Here is an 18,978-nt window from a genome sequence, read left to right as displayed (position 1 = left end):
ATTCTGTTGCTTTGTACAGAATGAAAAACTGATTTTTCTTAATACCTGAAAGACTGTACATTGATTATACATGAAATTAACACCTTGTCCCTGGTTTTCTCTGCACTAAAAATAACAGACATTTTGATGGTGGTGAAAAAAGTTCCAATTATCAGATTGCTAGAAATTAAGGAAAAGGATGACAGAAACTTAGAAATACAATTCCATTCTTGACCTACATGCAGGATAAATACAATTACAGACACTCACCGAACTTATGGGTGAATGACACCCTTTACTTTTAAGAACTGTAATAAATAACTTCCTTTGCAAACTTGTAAGAAAATGCACATCCTTCCTATATATTCTGTCTGTATGTATATATTTTTATCATAGAATCATAGAATTTTTTTGGTTTGGAAGGGACTTTTAAAGGTCATCTAGTCCAGTCCACTGCATCAAGCAGGGATATCTTAGATGTTTGCACAAGAAATTAAAAAACCCCACAACTTCATCAATAAGATGAAATGTTTTTAAGGAAAGTGTGGGCACTGATGAGGTTTACTGCAAGTGCTGTACAGAAAAAATGTTATCACATTGCCCCTCAGCTCTGGGAGCAGATCCAGCATGATGCAACTGCTTCCCATATCCTGCATGTGGCGGTCAGGAGAGTGATGTCTAAATAACTGCCCGGGAGAGTCCCCAGAAGAACTACATACACTCAGCTTCTGCTGGTAAAACAGTCACTCTGTTATGCTCACCACAACAGAATGGGGAGGACAGGACGTTTACCCTTAGAGAGAAGTTCTCTTAGTGGTCCTGGGACAGCTATGGCTCTTGCACCTTTAGAAACAACATGCTTGGGCTTTGCCCAGAAGCATCTCCTATACACTATTAAAAATTCACTGTCTTTTTTCTGTGGGAGACACCTCCTCTCCACATCATAATTCTTCATAGTTTTCATTATGTTTGCATCAATTGTCTCATAGCCTTGTTTTCGTTGTTTGGTCACCAGGAATCACATAAATTCCTCTTTGGACCAGACTAGTGATGCCAGAAGCTACACCAAAACAAGGATGTTCCTGCAACCTGTTATTCCCACTGTGCTCTAAGGTCCTTATTTCCACTTGCACCACTCAACTTCCTAGTGGGGAAACATTCTCCCAAAGCCTCACATCAGCCTGCTGCAGGGTGGGAAGGTGGCTGCATGCACCTCAGCCCCACTCTCACTGCACACTGCCCTGCTGGTTTGCACTGACTTGCTTTGCCATAACAAAACCTGTGTTTTCTTTCACCACAATTTTCTTTCTCTGTTGCAGTTCAGTCCCGAATAAAGCCCTTCTTCAATGGAAAAGTTTCAAAGGACATTTTACAAACTATCAACTAGTGCAGCGTACTAGATAGACACATACTTTGGGGAGACACTGCAGTGCGTGGTGCTCCCACCAGCACAAAGCTGAGTTGCGTTAGAGCCCTTAGAATGGAATCAGAATGAAATTACTTCCCAGATGTGACCATAACGCCCAGGTCAAGAACTTATGTTCTCTGCTATTCCTTCGGGAAAACCTTAAAGGAGAGTAAATCGGAAACACTGCCCCGTTCTTCCCTCGTGGGAAAAGCTGCCTCTTTGTATCCACTCCGCAAGACTACGGAGACGTCCTTCTGGAGCGGCGGGACGCGACGAGCGGAGGGGCGGCCGGGGGGCCGCGCTCCGGTGCCCGAGGAGCAGGGAATAGGCGTGGCGGGGCTGCCTGGCGGGAACCGCGCCGCGATCGCCACGGGGGGAACCGCACCGGGCTGCAGCGGGCACGCCGGGCGGGCGTGAGCTCCCCTGGCAGCGGCAAGTCAAACACCGCGCCGACCGCACAGAGCTACACCCGACTCAACGCGGGCCGCCCGCTGTACGACACAGACACGGGGCGACCAGCGACTCCAACTCCCCTTCGACGTCCAGCTCCGGCCCCGACAGCGCTACCATCTCCCCCACCTGCCCTGCCCTGCCCCTCCCCGCCCCGCCCCACCGGGCTGCGCTGCGGTGGCTCCGGAGGGTGTTGCCCATCCGCGCCGGGGCGGTGCGGGGCGGTACCGAGCGCCCGCAGCTCCCGCCGTCCAGGGGGAAACGCGTCCCGCGGGTGCCGTCGTGCGCGGTCCTGCCGGGGTCCGGCCATGCTGGTGCGGCCCCGCGCTCCGCGGGGGTCACCGCTGCCCGCTCGCCTCCGCCCGCCCGCCCGCCGATAAGCAAAGCCATGACCGCAGCGCCCCAGGGGCCAGATCTCAGTTTTCTGAACGAGGAGGAAGCCAGGGCGATTTTCCGGGTGCTGCAGAGGGACGCGGAGCTCCGGCGGGCAGAGAAGGACAGAGTCAGGTAACCGGGTTCCGCTCCCGCCCCATCCGTGCCCGACGCGCCCGCGCGGAGCTGGAGGCGCAGAGCGGGGTCTGCGGGGCGCGCGGCCCCAGCCCCGACGGGAAGAGCGGGAAAAGGGGCAGCGGGAGGGAGGGAGCCCCGCCGCGAAGGGGCTGGGCCGGTTAGGGCGCTGCGGGGGCAGCGGTGCTGCGCGGCAGGGAGGGCTGTGCTCCCAGTGGGAAGCGGCGATCCTGCCGGGACACCGGGGAGCGCCAGTGCTTCTTGCCAGCGCCGGCGGCTGCGGGGCCGCCCGAGCCGGGCTTCTGAAACATCTGGAAGTCGGGCTTCTGAAGCGTTTGGGAAACGCGTGTTGTGACAGAGACGGCTCTGAGTCACGGCTGCGGCTTCCCTTGGCACCTCTCATTCCCCGAGGAGGAGGAGGAGGCCGCTTCTGTTCTCCGCCGTGCTGCTGGCTGGGGGTGTGGGCTAAACACCGGTACCCGGGAGACCACGGCGACGGGGAAGTTGTACCGGACCTTGCAGGGAAACGCGGCGGCTCTGCAGCTCTCGAGCAGATCCCGGAGCCGATCGGGGCAGCTTTTGGAAACCAAGCCAGGCACTCACCTGACTGAAAGGCTGTTCACAAGACTCATGAAAGTGACTTAATTGAATGTCCTGTGCCGTATGAAGATATGGGGCAACCTCGACCTTGCTTCTAGCCTATATCTCCCGTATGCAATCATCCAAGCTATTTGTGTGGATAGTGAGAGCAAACGTCGAGGAATTAATAGAAATTATGCTGGAAAAATGAGCCGTTTATCATTAAAGGTTATAATTTCTTCCTCCAGGTGAGACTTGGTACCTTGTGAAGTGAAAGGCAGTATCCTCTCAGATTCGCAAGTGGGCACTTTTCACAAGTAATTCTTTCGTGTAAGATGCAGAAGGAATGTTAATGAGTAACACTTCCTTCAAGTGGATTTTTGTACTGTGTATTTTTTATTTCAGTTAAGTGCATTTTATGATGGGCATGTTTAAACATTATATGTCAACACTGACTTACATCTTAAACTTATCTTAGTTTTCTGCGGCACATGAACCCGGACTGAGTTAAGTCTGGTGATTTCTTTCTTCCATAATTTGGTATTACTTTTCTTTCTTTGATTAATTTCTGTTCCATGTGTCCCATTATGACCCCCCAAAGAAGGAGGAATATTTTGCTGGATAGGGGGAATTACATAGCTGGATAGTTTAAAACCCTAGGTGAGACTGAAGCTGGAGTAAACGCATTGAGGCTTTCAATGATGTACAGAGTCTTGTGAAGCAATAGCCTGTGCTTGAACTCAAGGCTTTCACCTGCCCCCATCTGTTTCACCTGTTTCTCCATCTGTGTGCTTAGGACTTTGTCAATAGAAAGTGTTCTCTATGCAAAAACTGTCAAAATAAACATGGTATAACAGGATGTTTCTGGTGATGCTTTACTGAGATGTAGTCTGTTTAAACCTCAGCTGAAGAGGCATTCACAGCTTGAGCAGAAGGTAGGCGAAGTGTTTATGACCAAGGCGCCATACTGAAAATCTAGGTTAAACTCTGGATCTCTCAAAGGCTTTGTATGTGTCCTTGGGCTAGTTTCTTAATCTCTCTTGGGCCTAATAAAAGTACTTTCTTTCTCACTCCACTTGTCTACCTGGTCTTATTTAGACTGTAAGCTCTTCAGGCCAGGGGACTCCCATCAAGAGCAGACCGGTTCCAGTCTGTGTGGTGTTGCCCTGTGCTACTATAATCAAAGTAATAACAGTGATCACCCTGGAGGGCCAAATCCTGCAGTTCCTATATGACCACAGTGAGCTTCAGAGGCTCTAAACAAAATTGCATTTGTTCCTCTTTGTCCCATATGCCTTCCTCCATGTCATTCTTATTACTATTATTTTGATAATTAACTTTGTAGACTTTTTTCAGTTTAAAAGTTTTAAAATAATGCCTGAGCACTGTGGCAGCCCACTCCTGGGATATTTTAAAAGTGTGATTTTGAAGCTATTTGATTTATGCCATCAGTCAAATCAGGCATGTAGGAAGGGCTGTGGAATGGAAGGAGCAGTGCCATCAATACTGCTTTTGTTTGCACAGTTACTGAAGTGAGTTGTCCTTTGAACTGCTCTCGAGCATGGTTTTGTAAAGAGCTAGTTGGAGCTGGGCAGAGCCAGAGAGCAAGTCAATAACAAACATCAGGCTCACTGGTCAAGTTTGTTCAGTGACCATCTGTATTTACAGTATAGGTCCCTGTATAGAATGATCTAGATGGGATTGACAGAGGGAATGAAGCATTTGCTGGCAGATCACAAGTCAGGTTCTAATGACTGCGCTGATCTTGTCCATGCTGTTTGATGTCATACGAGCAAGCACATAGCTGTCTGCCAGTCTCTTAAAAGATCAATGAAAAATTGAAATCCATTCCCAGATAAAACTCTGGAATCAAAAAAGCAGGAACAAACTTTTCTCTTTTTACAAGTTGCATTTGTTATATAGAAAAATGTTAACACTAGGTAATTTCAAAATATGAAATAAGATCAGAGGATGAATCCTGGCATTCTGTGTGGTTTATTGTGTTCAACACATGACAACTATAGTTCAGGGGAGTTGATTTTCAGATAAACACAAATGTTGCAGTGCAACATGAAATACTGACCTCCTCAAATTTCTCCTCAAATGTATTGAGCTTGTAATTGTTTCCAGATAAATATATATAGTTTTTCTTTTCTTATTGCTTACGTACACTGGAAACTGTGTACTGGGTAGAACCATTGTTTCTCTCTTCACCCAGACAGCCCACACCTTTGTGAAATCAGATGCATATTGGGGATATTTTCTGGGATAAGACTAGTTGCTTTATACAACCCCTGTCATCTCCCTTTCTCTCTGTAGCCTTTGTGTGGAGTGGGAACGTGTGAGTTAGGTGGTCAATTATGTGCCTTTGTGTAATTCTCAGCCCCACTTAGTGTTGTCCCTCCCTGTTCCTCCTGATGCCCCAGCACATTCTCTGGGTACTGTCGGCCTTTTCTTGGCTCCCTTGACAGGCTTCAGACCTCTAAGCCTAGCCTGGAAGACCTCTCAGTATTGCTTTCACTTTTATGCAGAAATGAACTGTGTGTCCTGTTGGACCTTTATTTGTTCTTGCCACTGGCAGGGAGCCCAGCTCCTGATGTGCCCTGGGCTGCAGGTTCCCAGGACTGACAGGACATTTTTTGTCTTGTTTTCTTTCCAGTGCCCTCTCGTGGCTCCTCTAAGCAGTACCTTTGAACAGCCCCAGCAAATCAGCCATATCTGACACCTTCTTCCTCGAAACAGAGAAGCAGCAACAGTCAGCTTTGGTATACCTCACATGGCTGTTCACTGCTATATGCACTGAAAATAATTCAGAAACTTATTAATCACGTATTTAATTTAAAAGAAAATGTTAGTTTTGGACTTGGGTAACACTTGGCTTCAGTATTCTTTGTTCATCCAGTCCATCTCATTCATAATACCAATTCAGATAAAACCTCATTTATCATAAGTGTTAGCGTGGGAGAGAGATGGAGTTTAGGGTCTGTATATCAATATACATGCATTGTTCCATAATAGTAATTGCGCTGTCAAGGCAGAAGTCCAACTCAAGTTATGAAATGCTAGTTCATTAAGCCTGGTTAATGAAACTGGTGATTTTGCAGATGCTTGTGGAAGGAGATTCCTTCTGACAAATATTTCAATCAGTTAGATGCCCAGGAGAAGATATGGAGGAATATAGCATGATCAAAGTGCAGTATGACTGCATGTTCAGATGGCTCCTTAGCAATTCAATTTCCGTAAGAACACGAATGCCTGCTGTAGGCACAGTTACTAACACCACAGGTCAGCTTTCCATATGTAATGAAATAGCCCTGAAAATCACGACATAAAAACACTCCAGATGTTATTTGACTTATGGTTTCAAGACTACCCAGTTCATCCTCCTCAGTGTTGTTCTGCAGCTGCTGGAGACAGAAATAAAAAAAGAATTGACAGCTAATATTTGCATGGAGAGCCCCAGGTCCCAAAGGCTTAACAAACCTGTAGGTGCTTCTCTTTTCTGTCCTTTATCCAAGAAGCTAATGGGTAGGGTGAAGGGAGGCTGGCTGCTTCCCATCTCTTCAGGACAGCACTTCAGAGCCTGGCAGGTAGCGGAGGAACTGACAATCCCTGTAGGAAGGCTTAGCAGCAGTAGGGCATGAAGCTATGGGATACAGAGGTGGAGCTACTGCCTTTCATCTCCAAGGAAGCTCCTCCCTCTGCAGTGTGGAGAGGCGGGCAGTGCCCCAGCAGGTACCTTCCCCGGCAGCTTTGGGGCTCTGATGCCTCATAGTGTCTGAGTACTGGGTGCTGAGATGCACCTCACTGCTGGAGCAGCACCAGGGCCCACAGAAAGCAGCTGAGAGGAGCCAGGAAACATGAAGCCAGCTACTTAAAAGAGGCTGCAGGTAGGGGGATGTGGCATTGGAACAGTGGGAACAGCTGGTACAGATGCAGGTTGTCCAAGAAATGGATGGTTGGGAGATATAGCAGAAGAGCTAAGGATAAATAGAAAATATATTTAAAAGCGCACAAGAGCTCTCTATTCTTTAATAACTTTTATTTAGGAGATTTGTCTGTTTCATATAATGTTCCTATTATGACCACATACAATAGCCTTGTGCTGGTTTTGTTTATTAATCCTTGAGAAAAAGGGAAGTACTCTTATCTTCACTTTCAAACAGGACATTGAAAATAACTGAGGGACTGAGCCACTGAATGGGGAAATGAACCTACCTCCCTGAATAGCAGTTGTATCTTCTAGATCATGTTTCAAAAACTAACTATGCCTGTATTGTGTAAGGATTTCTTTCTCTTTTTCAATAGGAAGAATGGCAAAAAATTAATTACCCGCTCTAGAGCATATTTTGGGCACCAGCCACTGTCTATGAATAGGAACTGAAAAAAAGAAGAAAGGGGAATGGAACTTTTGGAAGAGAAGAGCACTTATTCCATTTGCATTAATTTGTTTTGCTCTTTTCCAGTTGTTTTTTGCCTTTTTTTTTAATTTATTTAGTAGATTTATTTTACAGATTACAACGAGAGTAGGTGGCAGCCAAGCAGAAGTTTGTTTTAATTTATCCTCAAATTAAAAGTTGAAAAGCATATGAAATTAATTGGGAGGTACAGTCAGCACCACTCAGTCCTTCACTCTTGCTGACCCATTAACAACATATGATTCTTGTGGGAAAGATGAATCCTCTCCTTAGACTGTTCTAAACAATCTTTGCAATAAATCATTTGGATGTACTTATTTGTTACAGGAACACAACTGTTCTTACTGCCTCACCGCAGATCATCTACTGAGTTCATTTGTTGCATGTAATTCCTTACTGTATTTTCTTGCTCAACATTTGCTCTCATGGGTCTGCCAATAGAAGGTGGGAATAAAACTCTGCATGGGAAATGTATCTTTTCATCTTTTTCCATTCTCATAACCTTGGGAAGGCATTTGTTGCAGAAGTGCAGACATACTCAGCTTTGTAGGTATTTGAGCATACTCATACTAGGTGCTTCAATTATATTGTCTTGCTTACAATTTGAGGGGTATGCCATTGCAGCCTTTGTTTTGTCATATTCACAGAAGTAGTCCTCTTTACCCTCTTGGAGACTAAGAGTAATTTATTGGGTGTTAGAGGTCTAGATTTGGGGCCCAACTCCTCAAAATTACGAAGAATTTTTAGAATGAACTCCAAAATACATGAGGAGAGCAGGCTGGATACCAGGAGAGCACTACTTGGTAATATTGTTGTTTCAGTGGAGCTTCCTCCCTGAACAAAGCATTAATAAAGAAATTCTTTCATAAGAGATACTCCACCCGGGAATGTCTCAGGGAGCAAGTGTTCTATTGTGTCTTGTTTGTGGAGGAGATACTATTATTACTTTCCACTGTTACTGTGCCACCTGCATGTTTAGTGGTTTGTCAACACTTAGGAAAATAGGTCCTTGCAGCCTTGAAGCACTAATATGCTAAAGAAGTGCAAATAGAAGCAAAAATGGCAGGGAAGACTGATCTAAAAAGCTTTACACACTTTGGTAGACAATTACTGTCATAAATGATCCCATTTTGGGACTTGCCTTGTTTGAGTGGAGGTACTGTAACCAAATGCAATTAGTTAAGTTGCATATTGAGTTTTTTCCTCATTGTGGTTTTTCAATAGTCCTATCTTGTGAGTCCTGGAGGAACTGGGACTTCACATGGGATGAGGAAGAGCAGGTAGAAATGGCCAGGGGTAGGTGGGCACAGCATGTGCCTTCTTCTCTGTCAGTTTTTAGCCCTGTCCATCTGGGCTAACCAGACCAAAGTCTGTGGTGTGATTCCAGCTTTACATCTACAGAGCAGGGTCTGGACCAGCATTGCTGCCAGCTCATTGGTCTTGTGCTTTCATAGTGAACTAATTCCAGTGTCAATCCTTTCCTCCAAAGCTTTGTGTTTGAGAGCAAGGGACTTCCTATAGTGTGTGTGATGGCAGACGGAGACCCAGAATCACCTTTTGAGTTGTGTTACATTTCAAAGAGCTTGTCTGTAGTGCACTGAATGTATTTCTTCTTTCTTCAGATTACTGGGGCCATGATGGTTCCCCATGGTGGCTCCCCACAGGGCTGGCAGGGCAGGGACTTGCCCCCAAGGTCTGTCCCACCCTCCCACTACCCCAGCAAGGCAGACAGGCAGCCCCAGCTGGTCACTGTGGTGGCATGGCCAGGCTAGGGGACTGAGTCAGAACCAGGGTTGGGGTCAGGCCTGATGAGGGCACACAGGTCCACCACAGCCCAGTGGTAATGGGGCAGGGCCATGGTGATGATACAGGGACAAGGTCAAGTCATGTAGTCAAGTCAGGGTCAGGTCTAGTGACAGTGACCAGGGTCAGCCATGGTCCCATGATGGCTGGGCAGGCCACGGGTGGGATGGCCAGGATGAAGCCAGATTGGGATGTCAGCTTGGGAGTCAAGGCAGTGGCTGTGCACAGACAGAGCTGGGGATGCGTCTGGGGCTGTAACTGGGGCAAGACCCAGTGGGACAGCCTCCCTTTAAAAGCAGCTCCCAGGGAAAGGAGGGCTTGCCATTGCTGAGACCTGTGGCTGTCTCCACGGCACTGTTCTCCAAGGCCACCAGCTCTGCTCCTCCCAAGCTGGTCCAGGGCCCTAGTGGCCAAACCCACAAAAGCAAGAAGAACATAGGACACTTTGACCCATGCTCATTCAGACAGAGGCCTTGTGCCAGGGTTTTCAGGCTATTGAGGCTAATGTTTGCATTTTCAAGTGACAAGATAATGTAAAAATGAAAATCACAAAAATTATTATTGTTATTGTTATCTAGCTCAATTCTGATTTCACTAGGCTCATAAAAATAAGACACTGTTGAAATTGATGAGATTTAAGCCAATGCTTACTGTTAAGCCCATCAGTAAACATTTTCTAAGTTCAAGCTTAATGGTAAAAGTAGAATTAAATAAACTTTGTCTATATGGATAAATTGACCAGGCTTCAAAAATAGGTCAGACACAGCAGTACAAGCAAGCATTAACTACTGAGTAGACAGTCAATATGGAGAGTTATTCTGGAATAACTAATGCAGAATAGTTCAATTTTGTTAGGTTTTCCATGGAGATGTGACCCAATTAAGAAATTGTACACCTTGTAGGAAATCAATACATTTCCCATGTTTCATCTTTTCAGTAGTAATGCCTCTACATTCTCAACACCATCTGTCTCCTCCACAATTCAAGTGCAGAAGTTAAATTAATAATTGACATTAGTGGATATTGGAAATAGCCATTAGGTGGAAGAAGAAGCAAGCAGAGTCATGGAAGTGCCTGGAGAACTGTCTGAAATGCTGAAAACATCAACAAAGTTGATGAAACTCTCACTTTAGCTCAGCTTTCTTATATATGTCTATTAAAAGTTGTTTGTAATGCCAGTGGCATGTGTGTTGGGTCACTGGGCCTCTGGAAGGTAATGCCACTGAAGTGTAATATCCACTGCTTGTCACTGCTGTAAGGAAAGAAATGAATATCAGTTTCTCATGCTGGCAGCTTCTACTCGCTGTCTGTGTCCCAAGACCTTCAAGTCCTTGCACATATTTCAGAAATAATAAATTGGTTATGCCAGTAAGTCAAAAAAGTGTGACACAGAAACATGTCTGATTTGTGTTCAAAGTGGCTGGATATCTTCCCACCTGTACTGGCACATCTGTGCTCCAGTGCTGTGCTCAGGTTATATGTGTCATGTAGTCCTGTCAAAGACTACAGCACATGCTTTCTGTGGTGAAGCCCAAGGTGCTGGAGTTTTGTTGAATTTGGTCCCCGAGGTACATCCAACTCTCATATCCATCTGTCATGCAGCACTTGCACCTCTTGTAGTTGTGGCTGTTGGCGATGCCTGGCTAATGGCTGAGAGCAAAGCTAGTTGGGCTGTATGTCAAGACTTCAGCTGATGTTCATTGGTTTCTATTGGATACTCTTTTGATGGCATTTGAAAAATGTTGCATGTGTCTGCCTCCATTTCTTCTTTAAAATTTAGGTTTTGTCAGTGGTTTATGTATACTGACTTTAATCATCCTTTAAAATCTTTCTGCTCTCTGAATCCAGTTTTCAAGTCGAGTTTGGCCCAATGGAGTTTTGAACTTTGGGCACAGAGGACCTTTTCTTCTCTGTTGCACAAATTTAACACAGGACTATATAAACTATGGACTGACCTTGTTTTGTTTTTTTCTGTACTTGTTTTATAATGAAAAATTACTTAATTCCTCAGAGCTTACAGTCTGAAGAATTTCACTACTTATGTATTTCATGCAAGAAATTCAATAAAGCAGGTAGGGGAAAGTGGAACTTTTTCGTGAGGATTTGTGCATCTAAATGTTCGAATGAAATGTACTTCTAATCCTTCTTTGCAGCTAAATTATTGTATTAATGCTGTTCAATGTAATAAACTATTTAAACACCTGCGTTTTAAACTCCTACCAGAAACTATATTCTTTTCCTCAGTCTTACCTCCGAAATAAATAGGTCAATGCGCTAGTACCATGTTAACTGTGACCAAACACATCAAAACCACAAAACAAAACCTAAGAGTAATTGATGAAAAGTGCAGTCTTTTTACACTTTATTGCATATAAATTACAAACAGTTTACTTTGTGGTTGGTATAATCAAGGAACCACAGTACTTCTACTTGCTGTATCTTTGGATTTTTAGATGTAGGGATCTGAGTGCAGAAAGCTGCAGTCAGGGAAAGCTGCAGCGGTGTGACTGGGGTGCTCTGCAGTCTGTTTCTTCCTGCATTATAGGCTTGTATGTTGTTAAATATATATTTATATGTATATATAAAATTATATACATCTAAATATTATATTTTAAAGTATTATTATACTATAATATTTCTATTTCCAGGGGAAGAGTTGTCAGATTCTAAGGTACTATAGCAGAGGATCTGCACAAGTATATATTATATACGTGTATATAAGCATTACATTTCCAGATGAAAAACATCCACTGTGTCAACATTTAAAGCTTACATTAATTCTTGTGACCTCTTTCCTTAGTTTAAAGCAATGTAAATGAGGCTTTTGTAGTGATACAGTAACACATAAACTGTCTGCAGGTACACTCAGACCTGTCTTACTTCTGTTGTCCAGAATTGTAAACTCAGCTCGTTGTGAGACTCTACACACTTAACCTGAGATTGCAAAGGTATATTTTGAAAGCCCTACGCTTCAAGCTTAGCTCTGTGCAAACTAATGTCTAAGCCTGTTTGGAGCCTCTCAGTTTTAGGGCTCTGTCCAGACCCAAGGGCTGTCATACACAAACCTGCTTGTAGAGGTGAGACCTTGGTCTTAATTTGAAACAAATTCCCCTCATTCAGAGTTCTCACCTGGCCTGTGTCTTGTTCCTTGTTTTTCCTCTTATATTGTTTCCTGGGAAAGGTTTTGCATAAAGAAAGTCTTAAAACAACACGAGCAATAGCATCTGCATTGTATGTCTTTGTAAGGCAGTTAAATTTATAATGCATGGCTGAGCTGTAAATACTTGCATAGATGACTGTATCTTTGCATGCTAACAATATTTATAAAAGGTCTCACAATCAACTAGCAGCTCTGCCCTGGAAGAGTAAATATGTCTGCTGTTAATCATTAGCTTCAGGTTTACTGAGAGACCTGATCCTCAGCCATTCAACCCATCTTGTGGCACGCATGATATACATATGCATTTCCATGTAAGATTTCCAGGACAGGAATTCAGGAGCTGAAAACTTATTCCTGTCATTCAACGGTTTTGGATTGAGACTACATCTATCCCTGCAAACAAATCAGAATCTTTACATGGAGAATTATATCCATTGCCTCTATTAGCATGTATTAATGGTAATGGAAACACCTATTAATGAAGTAATCTCATTAGAGATATTAATTACTACCATTCAGAAGCTTTATGACACACTTTAAAACGATAGGTAGCCTTTCTTTCCATTGCATCATGGATTTGTTTTGTTATTGCTCTGTAACATTGGTAGGCAACTTGTATTGAGAGTGTAATAAAGTAACACCCTTTTTTTCTCTATCATTCGCAGCCTGTACAGAGAGATTTTAACTCATCTGTAAAACATTCTCAGAGTGGAGCTTTCCCCTGTTTTGCACACACTGTAGAGGGAATGGCAGGGTCATGGCTGAGCTGGAAGATTGCCCGACAGTTGTGACATTACTGGCAGTATTCACGGAATCATAGAATATGCTGAGTATTCCACCTCATTCACTTTCATTGACCAGCTGCCCAAAGGACTAAAAGCTTTCATATTCTAAGTATGTACACATTTTAAAGGATATGTACTTAGCATCTTTTCTACTTTTTCCAGCAGGGCTGAAACAATGTTTTCACTGAAAACCCAGGGTAGCTGCTAAAGAAATAGTAATACAGTAATTTAATTACTGTAATACAGTAATACGTTATTTAAGGCATTGTTACAGCTTGAGAAGAGTGATTAATCACCCGTCAGCTCCCGTGATCTGTTTTCAATGCTCTGTGCTCTGAAAACTTAACTTTATGAAGACAGTCAATGAGCTTCTAATTTCAGGGCTTTAACTGAGAACTACTGATTCCTGAGCTGCCAGAGCAGAGAGGAGTTATATGGTCAGCATGAGAATTAACCTTGTCTTTGACCTTACAACATTTCCTAATTTTATTTTTCAAAGGAAAGTGTCATTCTGTGCTCTTACTCAGGGAAGCAGAGAAAAGCTTCAAGGGGAAAAGAGTGTTAGACTTGATTAAGGAAAACAGCAGCTAGTGTAAGTCATCTGCAGTACATTTATTTCATATAGTTTAATATGAGAAGTTAATGCTTTGGGGAAAAAAACAGAGGTACCTTTTGGCCACTGTGCAGAGAGTGCTTAAGTTAAAGAATTATAGACACAAAAGACATTGTGACTTATAGAGTAGGAAGAAGTATTCAACACACAGTGGAAGTCCGATGAGAATGTTTCATGTATGCTGATAGTCTCGCTTGTCTGTGTGAGTTGTGTGTAATCAATGTACACATTGCCACTATATTGGGCTATCTCATAGCCCAATTTAAAAGAATAAATTTGCTCAATAGAACTGGTGTAATAATGTCAGATTTGTGATTTTTTTCACACCTTTTAATGAAAAAGAAGAGAGATGGAAATGGAAGGGTTTTCCCCATGAGCAGATAAGGTGGATCTTCAGAAAGGGCAGAAAAGATGTTCTGCCTTTAACTCATATATTCCCTGACTGTGTCCCTGACAGACACAGCAGGACTTAATGTATGATTCCAATATCTATTGTCAGGAAAGTGTTCTGAGGACAAAATTACATTTACTGTTTACAGCTATGTTTATGTAGCCCTACTTGCTACTTGAAAGGATATCCTGCAGAAGTGGTATATGTGTGTTTTAAGTTCTTCTGCCTATTAAATGTACAGTCTGGGATGAAAAACTAGAGAAGATTAATTCCCTTTTCACTTTCTTCTGACTTCCATTTGGTTTTGCACATTTCCAGAATCTAAATATTTTGGGATAATTGTGAGCTGGCAACTCAATGCAGCCATCAAAGTGGGATTGAAAACATATCCCATACAGTTCAGTGCTGGGCTGTGAAGTGTTTACCCTGTCCTTCAGGTGAATCTTTCTTACCGCTTCCAGTTACCCTTTCCATCCAGGGGTATCACCAGTAGGTGACTCCCCCTCCCACACCCTGACCTGATGCCTGCTCAGGATAGTCAAAGTCCTTCCATTACATTAATTGGCCTTTGGGTCAGTAACAAGAACTGAACCAACACACTCTTTGTTCTTCATTGTTGTGGCCCATCCTCTTTGCCCACACACATCTTCAGTTACTCAGATAAATACATCTGAAGGCAACTTGGTGGGTTAATGGGCATTATAAAATGAATTCATAATAACAAAACCAACAGAAGGATGAAAAGGATGAAGACTTAGATTAAAAAACTAGTATTTCAGGGGAAGGAAAAATTAAATTGGAATGGTTGATTGGCAACAACCTAGCAAGTTAGAGTGGAGCATTATTCCAACACATTTTGTTCGTCAAAATAGAGGAGACCTTGATTTTTCAGACAATTACTGCAGAAATGCTTAACTTTAGAAATATCAAGGAAAAAAATAAGTGCATTTTCAGTTAGGTCTTTTTACATTGCCTTGTAGTATGTGCAACCAAAACATGGGAGTAATTTTTCCTCTGTGATTCACCTACTTGTGCATAATGTTTTACATATGAGACTGACTTGGTTCATTAGCCAAACAGACAGCAATACGAAAGAAAAGTAAACAAAAGATGCTTTAATGTGAGTAAAAATATACCAGCTACTAAGAATAAAGACTGCCTTAGAAAACAGACCTATTGTGTGTCTGAGGTGCTCAGAAAGAGTACGTTTACTCTGTATTGTTGTTTTTCTTCCTGGTAGGATTGCACCTACCTCTGGCACCTTGGTAACCAGAATGTTGTTGTTATTGCTATTATATGTCTCTAGGAAACGGCAGATATAATTTTTTTCAAATTACTTCAGCTGTGGTAGTCTTTGCCATTGCCAGTAATACTTCTTTTCCCCTTTTTTTCCAAATATGACAACTTGAAAGTATGTCTTTAAATTATTTTCATAACATTAGAAGGAACTCTAAGTAAAAAACATTCCTACATTGCATTTTAGAGCTACTTGTGACCGTGACAACACCCAGAGTTTTCTAGAAAAATAACTAGTTACAGAAGTGGTGGAGTTGCACAGTTCACCAGTGTGACATAATGTATAAAGCAGTGGGAAGGGCATAAGTTGAAGTAAAAAAATTAGGAAAGAACAGATTCTTCAGGCGCTATTTTTTAACATCTCTAGCTATTCCTTGCTAAAAAAGTAAGGCATATAAACAAAGAGAAAAGCTTGGTTTAGGTAACTTTTTGCAAGTTATCTGCCCTGCTGTATTTTTTATCTAATGTTTTCAACACTGTTTTTATCTGCAATCCTTTCAGCCTTGTCTTCTCAGACACTGAGAGCTTTGATTCAATGAGCAAATTGCACCTGCTTATCCTTCACCTGGTGCAATTCCTTATGCTGTGTATCTGTTCTCTTGTGAGACGTGTGGTAAGAGTCCTTTAGGGCCAAATCCTGCTCTGCTGAAATCAATAGAAATCATAATTTCTGCTTTGGCAAAAGTGGGATTGAGTCCTCTGTCCCCTGCAAACAGCAGAGGTGTCCCCAGATGTCCTATTTGGCAACCCGGTTTCTACTACCTTGCGCATCTGTCTTCTGCTTTATATTCAGGATGACGATGGTAAAGAAAATACCTTTCCTCTTACAGTAGCAATTAAAGCTCCTTATTATCCTAATAGGAAGTGGCAGGGGAGGCTACACATCTATTGACAATATTTATGATAACCCACATAAAAGTACATAGAAACATTTAGGTTAACTTTTCCCTGGAGATGTCCGTAAGAAATACTGGGACATCCTTGTACCAATAAGGAAGCGATGTTTTTAAAACCAATGCAAAGAAATCGCTCCTGAGTGATTCATTAGTTTAGATGCTCTGTAGGATAATAGATGGGAAAAGGTAACAAGGTGTAGCCTGTGAGGTCATTTAGGATTGCTGCCAGCTCTGGTTTGTGGAGCAGTCTCCTGTAAATTATCCTGGGAATGGACTTGCCTTTAATCCCACAACAGTTTAGAGGTACTTTTTCCATCACAGTGATGTTGTCTCCTCTCAAGAGGAAGTGACTTCAAGTGTCCAAACATGGCTGTAGACAAACAAGAAGGAAGGATGGATGGAGCAGACAGGGAAGCAGGATTAGTACATTTGATTTAGAGGGCACTAGGTGTTTTGACACTCCTACAGAGCAGTGTCTCAATATATAAGTGGTAATCTGAGTAACAACAGCACTGCCTCAGAGGCAAGTTCACTGCAATACTCACTGCAGATACCATCTCCTGCTGTAATTGTTTCTTGAGACTGGCTTTCCTTCTGGCTCACAACTGTCATTCATTAGTATCATGAGGGGGCACATAAACTTGACAGAGCAGGTATATAGGGAAATGATGTGGTTTGGTGGGGGAGTCATCACGAAGGAGAAGTGCTTAATAGTCATGCAATATTGCAATTACAGATTGTGTATCATATTAATATTATTCGTTGCTGAAATAACTATGTATATAGAGTTCCATATGTGGGCCTGTGCGCGCGCATAAATATAAATACAAATATGAACAAGCAGTACATTCACAGATAATGACTGCAGATAATGCCAAGCATGTACTCGTAAAGATTTTACCGTGTTTAAACATTAAAGTCAGTGTTTGCAAAAGACTTCCAGTACATTTTTCAGTGCAAGGCATGTTCATGCAATGCCTCCTATGGTCGACGTTAGAGCAAGTGTGGGGGTTTTGTATTTTCCTTTGTCTCTGGAATGCGTAAACGCGAAGCGAACAGACGGTTATGTATCCATCCTGCGCGCTTCCCGGCCGCGGGCGCGGGGTCGCGGCGCTGCCCAGGGACACGGACAGGGACAAGCTGTGATCCTGGATGCCGCCGCTGGGTGGCGCCAGGGCCCCGCCCAGCCGACTCCCACTGGGAACGGCGATCCCAGCGTCTCCTTCCGGAGGGAATGCGTTGTAACAGATGGTCTCCGCTTTGGGGACTTCCGCAGAACTGCCGTAGCCTTGTTTACTGGGCGGGCGCTGTGGCTGCAGCCACTCCCCGAGTACCTCATGCCTGGCTCTGTGTGCTTTTACTGCTTCTTACTGGTAAGGCCACAGGAGTGAGGTCATGGCGTTGGCTCTTGAGAGCACGTTGTTCATCCCCTCTTGTTCCTCATCACTGCCAGGCTGCGTTCCAAGCTGCAGAATGCAGTGTTTAGTCACTCCCATGGTGTGGTAATATCTGTGATGATTAACATTTTTGCCTTTCTAATAAGTTTATGTGAAATGGCTAGTACTTGTGCATGTGGCTGTGTAATCTTCAAAGGAAGTACTCATTTTCCAAAAATGTCTCCCTCCAGCCTTCCTGTTCATCAGATGCCACCAGATGAACAGTAGGTGCTAGTATGGACAATGTACTCTGTATAAATTCCAGATCAAAATATATCCATTTCCAGACTAGATATTTAATTTTAAGTGTATTTTGAGAGGCAGTGTTGTCTCAGATGAGTTTTTATCGATAACAGAAATAACTTATGTTCTCTGAGAACATCTGTATTCCTAGGTATGGGTTTTACCACTGATTAAGGTGGCAGATTTACATGAAAGCCTTGCTCAAATGTTGGTATTACATCTCCAGGCTGTGCACGAAGTCTTGTTTTGTTGCCATCAGAATCAGTTGGGGTGTGGATTTGCTGCATTTACATCTGTACTTTAGGCACTTGTGTAATGTCATTTGAAAACAAGTAACTTTGCATGCCCATTGCACTATTCCCACTCCTTTGCAACTGTACCGTGTTCTTTTATGTCCAGCTAAACAATTAATTCTTCTGACTTCTTGGTCTAAAATCTGAACTTACTACTAAATAACTTCTTCAGTTGCAACCACATGTGTGTAGCTTGTGCTGAGGCTTCACCTTAGTGTGGCAGAACATTCATGTATTCATTATTAGTTGACTCCATACATATTAAACACAGGCAGAATCCCTATGCAGCAAGGAAAGAGGAAAATGTGATAAACTCATTGAACATGTTGCATGAATATCTGTTAGCTGAATTCACAATTTATTATTCTCCTTTGCATAGAAAATGTATAGTGGACACCTCACTGTCAGGGCGTTGGTGATCTTCCTCTTGAAAATAAAAATAATCTTGTTATTGCTTCTACTTAAATGAGTGAATAAATATTTCAAAAATTGCTTTGTTAGGGTGTTATTTATTCTGATTCGATTATTGTCTGAACTTAATGTTACTTTCAATTAGTTTTAGAGTGCTTATGAATTATTACCTTATTTTTGCAAGGAAAAGGAATACACTTCTTCAAGACAGAGAATAATTCAACCATATGAGTCATCCACTTAACCTGGTCGCATAGTGTCATTTGTTAAGCTGGAGAATTTTCCTGTCATTAAAAAATTTTATGTGATT

General features: G+C 42.9%; 1 protein-coding gene across 3 annotated transcripts in view; it reads left to right on the top strand.

The window, feature by feature from the left end:
* The first annotated feature begins 2,081 nt into the window (after positions 1–2,081).
* LOC135409557 (protein O-glucosyltransferase 3-like) overlaps positions 2,082–18,978 on the top strand; it is a 64,237-nt gene continuing 47,340 nt past the window's right edge. For all 3 annotated transcript variants that reach the window (XM_064645248.1, XM_064645242.1, XM_064645241.1), the window contains exon 1: positions 2,082–2,344. In XM_064645248.1, coding sequence (XP_064501318.1) covers positions 2,226–2,344 — 119 coding nt within the window. In that variant the 5' untranslated portion in view covers positions 2,082–2,225. The remainder of the gene's footprint in view (positions 2,345–18,978) is intronic.

Source organism: Pseudopipra pipra, chromosome 2, assembly GCF_036250125.1.
Source record: "Pseudopipra pipra isolate bDixPip1 chromosome 2, bDixPip1.hap1, whole genome shotgun sequence".
NCBI lineage: Eukaryota > Metazoa > Chordata > Aves > Passeriformes > Pipridae > Pseudopipra > Pseudopipra pipra.
The sequence above is the reverse complement of the archived record's forward strand: the minus strand, read 5'-3'. Positions and strand labels throughout refer to the sequence as shown.